General features: G+C 32.3%; 4 protein-coding genes across 4 annotated transcripts; 2 read left to right on the top strand and 2 right to left on the bottom strand.

Annotated features, from left to right (window-relative positions):
• Nucleotides 1-589: 589 nt before the first annotated feature.
• Nucleotides 590-1,839, top strand: Rpp25 (Ribonuclease P/MRP subunit p25). Its single transcript, XM_053769141.1, has 4 exons — nt 590-778; nt 948-1,132; nt 1,286-1,405; nt 1,679-1,839. Exons 1-4 carry the CDS (start codon nt 629-631, stop codon nt 1,794-1,796), a joined length of 573 nt encoding a protein of 190 aa, XP_053625116.1. The 5' UTR covers nt 590-628; the 3' UTR covers nt 1,797-1,839.
• A 1,426-nt stretch (nt 1,840-3,265) lies between these two features.
• Nucleotides 3,266-4,973, bottom strand: Mob4 (MOB kinase activator 4). Its single transcript, XM_053769140.2, has 4 exons — nt 4,767-4,973; nt 4,511-4,674; nt 4,109-4,318; nt 3,266-3,907 (listed from the first exon to the last, which is right to left on the bottom strand). Exons 1-4 carry the CDS (start codon nt 4,818-4,820, stop codon nt 3,661-3,663), a joined length of 675 nt encoding a protein of 224 aa, XP_053625115.1. The 5' UTR covers nt 4,821-4,973; the 3' UTR covers nt 3,266-3,660.
• Nucleotides 4,974-5,852: 879 nt separating this feature from the next.
• LOC128683463 (uncharacterized protein) lies at nt 5,853-9,134 on the top strand. The gene is made up of 2 exons (XM_053769138.1): nt 5,853-7,478; nt 7,748-9,134. Exons 1-2 carry the CDS (start codon nt 6,131-6,133, stop codon nt 8,176-8,178), a joined length of 1,779 nt encoding a protein of 592 aa, XP_053625113.1. The 5' UTR covers nt 5,853-6,130; the 3' UTR covers nt 8,179-9,134.
• On the bottom strand, nt 8,912-10,867 carry LOC128683464 (uncharacterized protein). Its single transcript, XM_053769139.1, has 5 exons — nt 10,651-10,867; nt 10,373-10,467; nt 9,865-10,115; nt 9,217-9,472; nt 8,912-9,079 (listed from the first exon to the last, which is right to left on the bottom strand). Exons 1-5 carry the CDS (start codon nt 10,720-10,722, stop codon nt 9,019-9,021), a joined length of 735 nt encoding a protein of 244 aa, XP_053625114.1. The 5' UTR covers nt 10,723-10,867; the 3' UTR covers nt 8,912-9,018.
• Nucleotides 10,868-11,128: the final 261 nt, after the last annotated feature.

Genomic DNA, 11,128 nt, shown 5'->3' on the forward strand with positions numbered 1-11,128 from the left:
TCGGTGGCGTAGTAGTAAAATGCTTGCCTGTGAACCGAGAGGTCCCGGGTTCGATCCCCGGTCGGGTCAAGATGGAAAATGATCTTTTTCTGATTGGCCCAGGTCTGGGATGTTTATCTATGTATTTGTTATAAAATATAGTATGGTTGAGTTAGTACCCCATAACACAAGTCTCGAACTTACTTTGGGGCTAGCTCAATCTGTGTGATTTGTCCTATTATATAAAATAAAAATAAATATAAATAATTGTCTACTACCTATATTGAACACGAGTAATAATGGACCAATTTTACTAACTACCTATTTCGATAAACACCAATATGCGATGAATATTTGTACGTTCATAACGTTTACACAGGATTGACAGTATGGACATTTTGGACAATGGTATTTATACTTTGTAATTATTAATTACTTACTAAATTTCTATATTACTTAATTTCTTTCAGTATTTTTCAGAGATCAACTTTGGCAAATGATGTAAAAATAAACACTTTCTTTGCCGCCACTTTCTTATCTGAATGTCATTGTATTGTCACTGTCACTGGATTCTAAATCTATTCTCTATGATTCTCTAAGAATTATATTAGGTAAGGTACCTCTAACTGACTGACACTGACAGCGCCGGATGAAAAGTTATTTTCATTTTCGCCAAACATTTTCGCAAACAAAATTCTTCCAGATGGAGAATTATTACAAAGGCAAAAACGTGGAAGAAGAATTAGACCGCGATAACATACCCATCAATGGCTTACCTGATGATTTTCTTTGGATGCAAGTATGTATATGTACATCAGCAGCTTTCGAGATGTTGTTCTTCTTTATATGAAACTAGAGATTAGTATTAATTTCAGATACTTTTCGATAGCTAATCCTTATAGTGTGTACAGAATTTGATATACCTACCTGCTGCATGGATATGTAGAGTAACAGCTCTGTGTTTTCAGGTTAAAGGAGGCAGTAAAATGTCTAACCTTTTGACCCACGCTTCTGGTATTTTAGAGGATAAAGCTGTTACTGTTGTTGTATGGAGTGCAGCAGGAGTAGGCATTCCTAAAGCTATTTCATGTGCAGAAATCTTGAAGAGACAATTTTCCATTGAACACCAAGTCACAAAACTCACACATAAAAGGTTAGGCATAGGTACTCTAATTAATTTGAAATTGAACAAATTGTTAACTCTAATTTGTTTCTCTGATCGTTACAGTGAACTAGAATAAAGATAAGTCTAATGTATAATTGCTTACATTTTAGATTGTAATGCCTATCTTTAACAATCTTTCAGTGTCGAAGAATATTGGGAGCCAAAATTAGATGGTCTTGAAACAATTGTAGTCAAACGGCAAATTCCAGTTATACATATTATGTTGTCAATTGGTGTTATATCTGACACTGTACAACTTGGGTAAGTGTTCTTATTACAAACTGGCTGTGCCACAGGGTTATACTCTCATAGGATTTACAGGATTCTAAATTGCCTTTCACATAGATATGGCTTTCATACTAATAAGACTCATATTTCCAAAAACTAGTATGCAACTCTAGCTTTATTATATTTATATCATAGATTATTCAGAAGGCAACTTTTTAAGCTATGCTTTTATATGCCTGCCTTTTCCTGTTATGTACATTGCATTATTTAAATTAATATTATATTACTAAATGTCATATGTTTCAGGTATCAAAGTTTGAATGGAAAAAAATTCTGGCAAGAAACCATCAGCAACCCGAAGCAAAACCAATCATACAAATTTAAAAAACCATTTAAATATAAGAAGAATCCAGCAAGCTCATAAAGTTATTGTTTATTTATTGAAATATAATTATTTTTATAGTATATATATTGTTTTTCTTTCAAAATCAGGGAATTATTGTTTTAAATACAAGTGAAGAATCCTGCCCAACAGCATGCAACACCTTTACTGTTTTTCTTGTTTCATTTGCCAGAAATAATGTAGCAGTTAGATGTCACCATAAAGGTTAGTTAGATTAGCTTGGGATTTGTGTTCTCATCATACCAAAGGATTGGATGACGATTTTAGAAAGTTTGTAACAATGCAGATATAAATTTACTTTTATGTGGTTGTGAACTTAAGGAGTGTGTCGTATAATAAAAAATAATAATTTGAATAGGTGGTAAACACCTATATTCAATTTTGAGGAAAAGAGATAATATACAACATTCACAATTTGCATTACATACATTTCGCAATAATATAATGTTAAAGTATCTTTATAATTTTTCATCTTGCTGGCCTAAATCTATACTTAGTCTGGGCCATACATACTGTTACTATAGGGAGTATTATTGCACATTTATCCCGCCAGAGTACAGCACTGTATGTTACATAAGTACACAAAAGCTTTACCGCCTTTTGCTATGTCGATTAAAACGTTTATTTTAGAGTACTTTATTAATCATTTCATTATGTAAGCATTCGTTTGTGGAAATATAATGTAGCATATTCAGGTGCCGAAATATTGGTAAAAATCATTTTCCATAAGAGGAAAACTTTCAAAATTATGGGATACGTCGCACTCTGTAAAATTTTCGAGCCAGTAAATGGTCGAAAAAAAGCTCGAAACACTTCACACATGAAAACTTATTCAAATATGGACTTCATACAGGTAAGATCTTCAGTCAAAATCAAGTTTATGGCCACAGTTGACCAAATAATGCAGTTCATAACATAAAATAGTGTTAATATTTTCAGGATAATCCACTAAATCCTTCCTTTTTCTTTTAAACTCGCACCACGATTGGGTAGAAGGTATTTTTGGTCGTAAATCTACAACAATATTGAAAATTGGCGCTTTTTGCCTCCATTGGCAATGTTTGTGTACCTTATTTGTACCAGTAGCATCTGCGCTGAGCTTTGCGTAATATGACCTATTAAAACGAAATAAAATATTACATTTGAATTTGGAATCCGTTATTTTTATATGATTTTTCATGTTTCATTGTCTTGTCTTTTATTTTGGCGCCAATACATTGTAAAATATTTTGCGATATTAAAATGGGAGTCGGGTGATAAAGAGAACCGAATCGCTGTGGTTGCATTACACGAAGTAGGTATGGAGTCAAATGCAATTTTTAAAACTGTCCATACGCTTGGAACCACTTTGAGGTTTTTATATTTTAAATTGTTATACATTTATGTATTAAACGAACATACTGTAAAAGCAATATTATTTGCAATAGAAAAATATATTTTTTCTTTTTTTACAATATTTATGGCTAGACTGGGTATAGATCAAAACACAATTGATTGGAATATAGATTTTGCTGTAATTCCTCAATTTAATCACTCTGAAATTTAAAGAACTATATTACAATGTCTGTAATAGATAATATTGAAGACACATAACTTATGGATACACACATGTTCAGTTACTCTAATGAATAATGGTTACAATAAATGATGTGACCTACAATCCACTACATTACAATGCAGACATTTTAATTTATATTGTAAGTTTATGCTTACATTACACATTAATTAATTAAAAATATTTCTACTTTAAAACATCAGATCCATGATCAAAACTCTGGAATTAGACATTCTGATTGTTTTATTGATACTTAATACAAGTGAAATTTAAATAAATGCCATGAATACAAACAAAAGATATTTATAAAATAAATTACTTCTTTAACCCTCAGGCTTCTGATTCACCAACAGGCTGAGCCAGTGGTGTTTCGTCATCAAGTTTTGGTAAAATCAAAATTTCTTTTGATATAATAGAGTATTTTGTCACAAAATAGGTAAATCTTTTGCATAAATGAGTTTCCTTTTCGAAGGAATCAAATATTGCACGGTGATGGAAATATGCATGGGAGAATATTCTGTAAACTCTTCGGCATACAGAGCCCAACTTTGCAACTGAAGATTCTTTGATGCTCACTCTGAAATACAAAAAGTTCATAATTAAGTCATTTGTAGATTAAAGCATTGAAGTGTGGAAACTCATATCAACCATACCTTATATTTGCTCAACATATTATTATAATGTAATGTGGTTTTTGGCTCTTTTAACACATTAGAGGCATATCTCTAAAATAAATCTACACTAAGTAGAGATAACATGAAAATTAATTTTTTTGTACCTGCTAGGAAAGTACTTGTTACTGTTAAGTAAACAAGCAGCACCATCGAGAGTGTGTCTAGTGTAGTCAATAGCAGGACATTCTTTAGGAGTCTTATGAGCTGCACATAAGAAAATCCATTGTTCTGTAGCTGTCATTTGAGTACAAGTTTCTGGTTTGCACTCACTTTGTAATCTGACTGCAAGGCCATTTAATTCCATACAAAATTGACTGAAAACAAAAATCAAATCAAATATATTTATTATGGAACTCAGGTATAGATATCACAATGGAACAAAGTATAAAAAATTTAAAACCATTATTATTATAACATGGACACTGAGTACTACATAAATAAACAGTAAAGTTTACTAAGCATCAGACTAATATTGTGTAATTAGTAAATTAATAACGGTAATATACCGTAAATGTTCGTATTTCCATACACCCTCGTCCTGTGCTTCAGGCATTTTCAGAATGGCTTCCAAGTTGGATGGATCACGTCGAATAGTTTGTTGAATAAATTGAGGAACAGCCAAAGTACTATCCATTTCTTCAAATGGTTCGTCGGGCCATCGACAAAAGTCCTGGAAAATCTCTTGATGTATTAAACAACATATTCATTCCAACAGAAAGAAAATTGAAATAAATGAAGGTCTAAATACAAATAATTAACTACCTTGGCTTTCGAGCCAGGACGATTGCGTCTTAATATTTGAACACTATCAGCCATAGTTGATCTTGAAACAACAAGGATTAGGAGAAAGAGAGTGGCTCCAATTATTTATTTGTTGAAAAATAGACAAATAAATTTTTTCTCCTAGGTATATCATAAATAAATTATACCGCAGCCATTTTGTTTGACATATTGACTTGACAGGTTAGATATTTTAACTTTATTGACATTTATTGTTTTTATTTTTATACGTGGCACCAAACTGCACTGCTACAACCGCCTTTTATTTTCTCGGTGTGATGCATCGACAAATTTCTTCAATTTTTTATATATAAGGCTAAATCCTCCCCTTTCCGTTTCATATATCAACAATCATATATATCGATCGCCAGAATATTCTTCAGATTAGTTCCATGAAATAGGGAGTATTACTGCACATTTATCCCGCCAGAGTAAATACTGTATGTAAGGTACACAAAAACTTTGTCGCCTTTTGCTATGTCTATTAAAATGTTTATTTTAAAGTAGTTTATTAATCCTTTCATTATGTAAGCATTCGTTTGTGATAATATACAACAATGTAGCATATTCGTGTGCCGAAATATTGGGAAAAATCGTTTCCTATAAGATAAAAACTTCGAAAACTATGGGATACGTCTTATGCTGTAAAATTTTCGAGCCAGTAAACGGTCGAAAAAACGCTCGGAACACTTCATACGTGAAGACTTATTAAACTATGGACTTCATACAGGTAAGACCTTCAGTCAAAAACAAGTTTATATCAGTTTATGACCATAGTTGACCAAATAATGCAGAACATAACCTAAAATAGTGCTATTATTTTCAGGATAATCCACTAAATCCTTCCTTTTTCCTTTAAACTCCCACCACGATTGCGTAGAAGGTATTTTTGTTCGTAAATCTGCAACAATATTGGCGCTTTTTGCCCCCATTGGCAATGTTTGTGTAGGTACCTTAGTTGTTCCAGTAACGCCATCTGCGCTGAGCTTTGCGTAACATGGATTTAGTAAGTAGGTACCTACTAATTCCATGAACACAACCACAGAAGAACACATACAACCACAGAGTAGATTTTTATACATTATTCAACACAACACACACACAACTTGGGAATTAGACAAAGCGATAAGCTCGGAAAAATATTATTCCGTGGCGATAGGCGTCTACTACTGCCTTGTTTGTTGTTTTGGTTATATATTTTGTTCATTCTGTTACACAAGCTAGTGTTCAAAGCGTTTAGGAAGTAAGGTGATTTTCAAACATGTTTTAAGTTACAGAGGAAGTATCGAGTAAAAGATAAGTAATGTTCATGACCAGTTTTACATGAAAACATTTCATATATAATCATGTCTCATCCCAAGGTATATAAAATTATACTCTTATGGGTGATATTTCATCAGAGTTTAGGTAATAGTTTATATGATATCACAGAAAGTTCTTTTGGAAAGTACACAGAGGGTATTATAGCTGCCTTTGGAGACTTTAATTCTGATGAACTAACAGATGCCTTTTTCATTATAAACGGTTCTAACATTCAAGTTTTCCTAGCCCATGACAAAGAACCCTTTTTGAGACCATCTTCATATGCTTGCAATTTTAGCAATGTTATTATAACAAGTATAGTGCCAGGTGATTATGACGGTGATGCTTACATGGATATATTGTTAACAACACAAATACAAAATGAAACATCCACATTACATGAAGTCAGAATTTTGTGGGGTGGTATGCAGAGTCTTAACTGCTCTGATGCACTCCTCATTAAAGCAATTTCTGTTGGCCATCCTTTGGTGATGGACTATAATCGTGACATGACATTGGATTTGTTCGGTATCAACACTAGAAATGAACGTGTTTTCTGGATATTTGATAAGTCTAGAACAACCCCAATTGAAATATCAATGGGTAATCAAATATTTAAAGAAATTAAACTACCACATTCTCACTCCTTTTTGGATGTAAATGATGATGATGCTGCTGATTTACTCGTCACCACAACTTCAGATATAGAAGTATGGCTAAGTGAAGATTCAAAGGGCTTCCGATACAACTCTAGTATTGAGTTGCTGGTGGGTCACCCGGTTATATATGGACAAGCCCTTTTCATGGATGTTGCTTTATCTGGAGAATTCTTTTTAGTAATACCTGTGTGTTATGACATTGAATGTGTAAATAGTACAATTTTCATATATGATAATGAGCAATGGCATGATTTACAAGTTGATTTTAACGATGGCAAAGGAACATTGTGGAGATTCACACCACCCCAGAAGGAAATTTATTTAGACACAATAACAATGCGAAGTGGAGATTATAACATGGATGGATACCCTGACATATTGATCACTCTTAGTCCTGTAAACAGTAATGAGACTAGAGCTTTCCTATTCCATAATATTGCATGTGAATTGCCAGGATGTAAGTTTCATAGAACCTATCAAATTTTATGGGATAACTTTGACTCATTTGGTAATGATGTAGTAATGGCCACTTTTTATGACTTCTACATGGATGGTGTATTGGATGTAATATATGTAAAGAAGAATAGTACAAATGGAAAATATACCTTGCATGCTTTCAAAAATGAACTTGAATATGATACAAATTTCATCAAGGTTATAGTAGTGACTGGATTAACCAATGAAAAAATACCTGTTATTAATGGAACCTTGTATAACAGAAAGGTCACATTTGGTAAGATTTTATTTTTATATATAAAATGCAAGAGCACTTAGGTGACTTTATCTCTTCTTTCTAGGTTTTGTACTCTTAGCAATATCTTATGGAAGAGGCCTTTCACCAGTAGTGGGACCCTAAAATACAAGCAAGTAAAAAAGGCATGTCCTATCTGTATTCCAATAAATATCATTTTCTTATCTCTATTAATTATTATTATCTCTATATAACATTTTTATGGTAGGTATTGATATAATTTGTTGAGTTCATAACTTATTTTATTTCAGGTACCAATTTACCTGGGCCAAAGATTGGCTATAACACTTGGTCTCAGGAGGGGACTTACAGGACAGGCGTTTGTGCTCAGTTACCTCAGTCAGCATATTTTGCTCTGCAATTGCCCTATTCCATATTTGGTCTGGATAGAACTCCAAATTTTGTTGACACTTTGTCAATTGGACTGTCTGGTTATTCTAAAAGCTGGACACAAATTATCCCCAATTCTCAAATAGTAGTGATACCCTCACCCCCTTTTGACCCTTCCCAATGGAAGGCAAGATTATTTGTTACACCTAGTAAAGTTATTCTTAAAAGTGTTTTTGTGCTAACTGCTATCATAATTGTTATAACTGGGCTTGTATTATACTTACATTGGAAAGAAAGGCATGACCGGCAAAATGTAATAGAGATAGATGAAAAAACTTATGTTAAAATATAAATTCTCAGTAAGGGTAAAGGAATTTTACGATGGGTTTCTGCTGTTAATTCGATATTCACTTATATTATGGTCTATGAAGTTCTAATCTAGTTTGGTTTCATACCTAAACACACAACACATGACTGGATCAATTTGAAGTATACTTGTGACTTTGATTACAGAATTATAAAATCTGTGACTTAGCTTGATGTTCCACTATATATCTTATAGCCTCATATCTCTGTAATCTGCTACTCAAACTATTCATATCAAAAAGGAACACATAAAACCATCAATACCTACTTGGAATGTCACATATTTTGTTATTTTATTAATGGCAAACTATATTTTGTGTCTTATGTTGCCATGTGTGTCAGTGTTTTAATTTTTAAATGTATCAATGCCCTAAATAGATAATCATATTATATGCTGTGATATATTTACCTGATAAGAATAGGTTAAATTAAATACTAATAAAATTTAGCAAGTCTACACACTAAGAAGAGGTGATTTTAGGATTCTTGATAGGTAATAGCTTTCCTCAAATTTGGCTATGACGCAATTAAATATTTTTTGAAATCCGACTGGTACTTTCAGAGACTGCATATTTAAGCGTACTCTAAACTTTATTAATTTACAACTATTAATTTAAATATATTTGTATAGTTATAGTACCTATAGATAGATATGATGTTGTTATTACTGATTTATGTTTATATTCTGTTATTCAATTTGTTTAATGGGTACTCAAGTCTGTAATAGGCCAATACATAATTTAATTTTTATCAGTATACAATACAGCAAGAAAAATGATCTGATTAAATACAATTTTATAATATTTAACACAATATGTACTTCACTTCAATGTTTAGGCTTGTGCTTATGTTTCTTGTCCTTTTTCTTTTCCAGCTTTTCAAGTTTCCTGTAAATAATATAGTGAATAAATATTTATTATAATAAAAATATTAAAGTATGTATGTATAAGGTTTTATTTTTGTGAATGTCTGTCTTTTACCATTTTAAAGATGTAGTTTGACAAAATAATTTGATTTTCCTTACTTCAAGAGTTTCTTCTTTTGTTTTTTGGACAGTTGACTGATAAGATCCATTTCAGTTAAGCTTGATGTGTCATTGTCCTCCATCTTTGTGGCAGCTAATGGCATTGCACCTGGCTTCATGACCAGCCCTGAGTCACGCATGTGCTGCATTAGTGTAGGCACATCTGGCTTTTCTTCTTCCTCTTCAGGTGCTGAGGTAGAGGCTTGCAAGGCACGAGCCTCACTCATTGACAAAGAATACATGGAGCACTCTTTGTCTGTAAACAATTAACATAGATGATATAGAGTGAAAATAAAAATACAGATCCTATGTCCTGTCAATTGGCTATTTTCCAACTAGTCAAATCTTAAACTTTCTAATGTCCATAATAAAATGTTATATGGAGCTTGTTGAATTAGCTAGTGTAGAATGAAGCTGAATTGATGCATGCTGTGGGGAAAATATTTCAGCATCATACACTGGGGTGAAAACATATTGAAGCAACACAAGTAAAATGACCATAGCAAGACATGTTGTGGAGAAAAGCAATTTAGGCTAGTTTACTACTCGAACAGGTGAATATGTCAAGCAATGTGATCATGTGTTGCATGTAAGAATATGTGCTTAAATGATTTTTTCCAAACTTTCAATAGAATATTGTATGCTAACCTGTATTTATATGACCCCACTTATGACACTTTATGCATCTTACATTCCGTACCAGTATACCAAATGGCTGATCTCGGATTTCGTGGTCACCCTTGCAATAGCTTTCCCTAGGGGCATTGTATTTGCGTTGCCACTCAAACTTATATTCTGGTTCATTGTCCTCACGTTCACGCTCCTTTTTGACACCAGGAGGAGGTTCATACATGAAATTCAGGCTCAATTTATCCTTGCTGTCCTTGCTTAATAAAGCCCTGTAATATCATATTAGGGATAAAGGGTTGCTCAACTTGAAAAATAAAGTAATATAACATGTGTAATTAGCATCAATTATCTTTTCTGCACATAACATCAAGTTGTGTGACAATCTGTATATTATTTTGTACTATTATGATAAGAATTATCAAGACCAAATGAAGATTGAGAATTAAAAGTATTCTACAATGCAGATATATGATGAATATTAAATGCATACATTACTATATGGATACAAGTTTAAAAATGCACATACTTGTTTTCATGAAGTTCCTGTTCTTTTTCATATTGTACTCGTAACTCCTCTTGTTTCTTTTTATAGGCTTCTGTTTTCTGTTCAGCCATCCATACCTGATTTAAAGAGTAATGATTATATAAATAAAATTCTTGACACACAACATGGGTTTATTAAATTATGACATTTTTATCTCTATCAAATTTAAATAATCATTTATATATATATTTTTTAAATAGTTCATAGAAAGTACAAATATAATGATAATTAGGTACATTTTATCTTTGAAAAATACGTACCCTTTTCAAGTTGTCCCTTGAGGCAGGATGAAAGAATTTTTTGCACATATAATTATTGAATCCCTTCCCCATTGTAAATTATGTGGAAATCTGATAATATTATAATGAAGTGAAAATTGTTAAATGAAATATAATTATTATTTATTTATTTTTACAAAACAAAGCACAACAAAGCAATAAAATTGATTGCCAAAGGCAGATATTGAGTTGACGTTGACAGCACTTTTACAAAAAAATTCAATGATTTTAAGACAGATGTCAACGTCAACTGTCAACAAATGCTTTTTTTTTCTTTGAATTTCTAAAATAATTATAAGACTATAGAATTAGAAGGGCCCCGTCGGGATCGAAATAGACGACGGACGAGTAGGTACCTACATCTACATACAGATATACAATACAGAAATTTTTATACAACTTCCTGTCCCAATCCGGCTAATCTCGAATTCATACACAGTGGCAGATTGAGTCAGGCACG

This window comes from Plodia interpunctella, chromosome 3, assembly GCF_027563975.2.
Source record: "Plodia interpunctella isolate USDA-ARS_2022_Savannah chromosome 3, ilPloInte3.2, whole genome shotgun sequence".
NCBI lineage: Eukaryota > Metazoa > Arthropoda > Insecta > Lepidoptera > Pyralidae > Plodia > Plodia interpunctella.

Bases quoted from the DNA above. Each gene is read 5' to 3' on its own strand.
- Rpp25 (XM_053769141.1), top strand. From the start codon at position 629: ATGAAAAGTTATTTTCATTTTCGCCAAACATTTTCGCAAACAAAATTC. The intron at 779-947 runs GTATGTATATGT...CTGTGTTTTCAG, and splicing joins ATGATTTTCTTTGGATGCAA to GTTAAAGGAGGCAGTAAAAT. The intron at 1,406-1,678 runs GTAAGTGTTCTT...CATATGTTTCAG, and splicing joins TCTGACACTGTACAACTTGG to GTATCAAAGTTTGAATGGAA.
- Mob4 (XM_053769140.2), bottom strand. From the start codon at position 4,820: ATGGCTGATAGTGTTCAAATATTAAGACGCAATCGTCCTGGCTCGAAA. The intron at 4,675-4,766 runs GTAGTTAATTAT...GAGATTTTCCAG, and splicing joins GTCCTGGCTCGAAAGCCAAG to GACTTTTGTCGATGGCCCGA. The intron at 4,319-4,510 runs GTATATTACCGT...TTTTGTTTTCAG, and splicing joins TGGAAATACGAACATTTACG to TCAATTTTGTATGGAATTAA.
- LOC128683463 (XM_053769138.1), top strand. From the start codon at position 6,131: ATGTCTCATCCCAAGGTATATAAAATTATACTCTTATGGGTGATATTT. The intron at 7,479-7,747 runs GTAAGATTTTAT...ATTTTATTTCAG, and splicing joins TAACAGAAAGGTCACATTTG to GTACCAATTTACCTGGGCCA.
- LOC128683464 (XM_053769139.1), bottom strand. From the start codon at position 10,722: ATGGGGAAGGGATTCAATAATTATATGTGCAAAAAATTCTTTCATCCT. The intron at 10,468-10,650 runs GTACGTATTTTT...TCTTTAAATCAG, and splicing joins CAAGGGACAACTTGAAAAGG to GTATGGATGGCTGAACAGAA. The intron at 9,473-9,864 runs GTTAGCATACAA...AATTGTTTACAG, and splicing joins GTGGGGTCATATAAATACAG to ACAAAGAGTGCTCCATGTAT.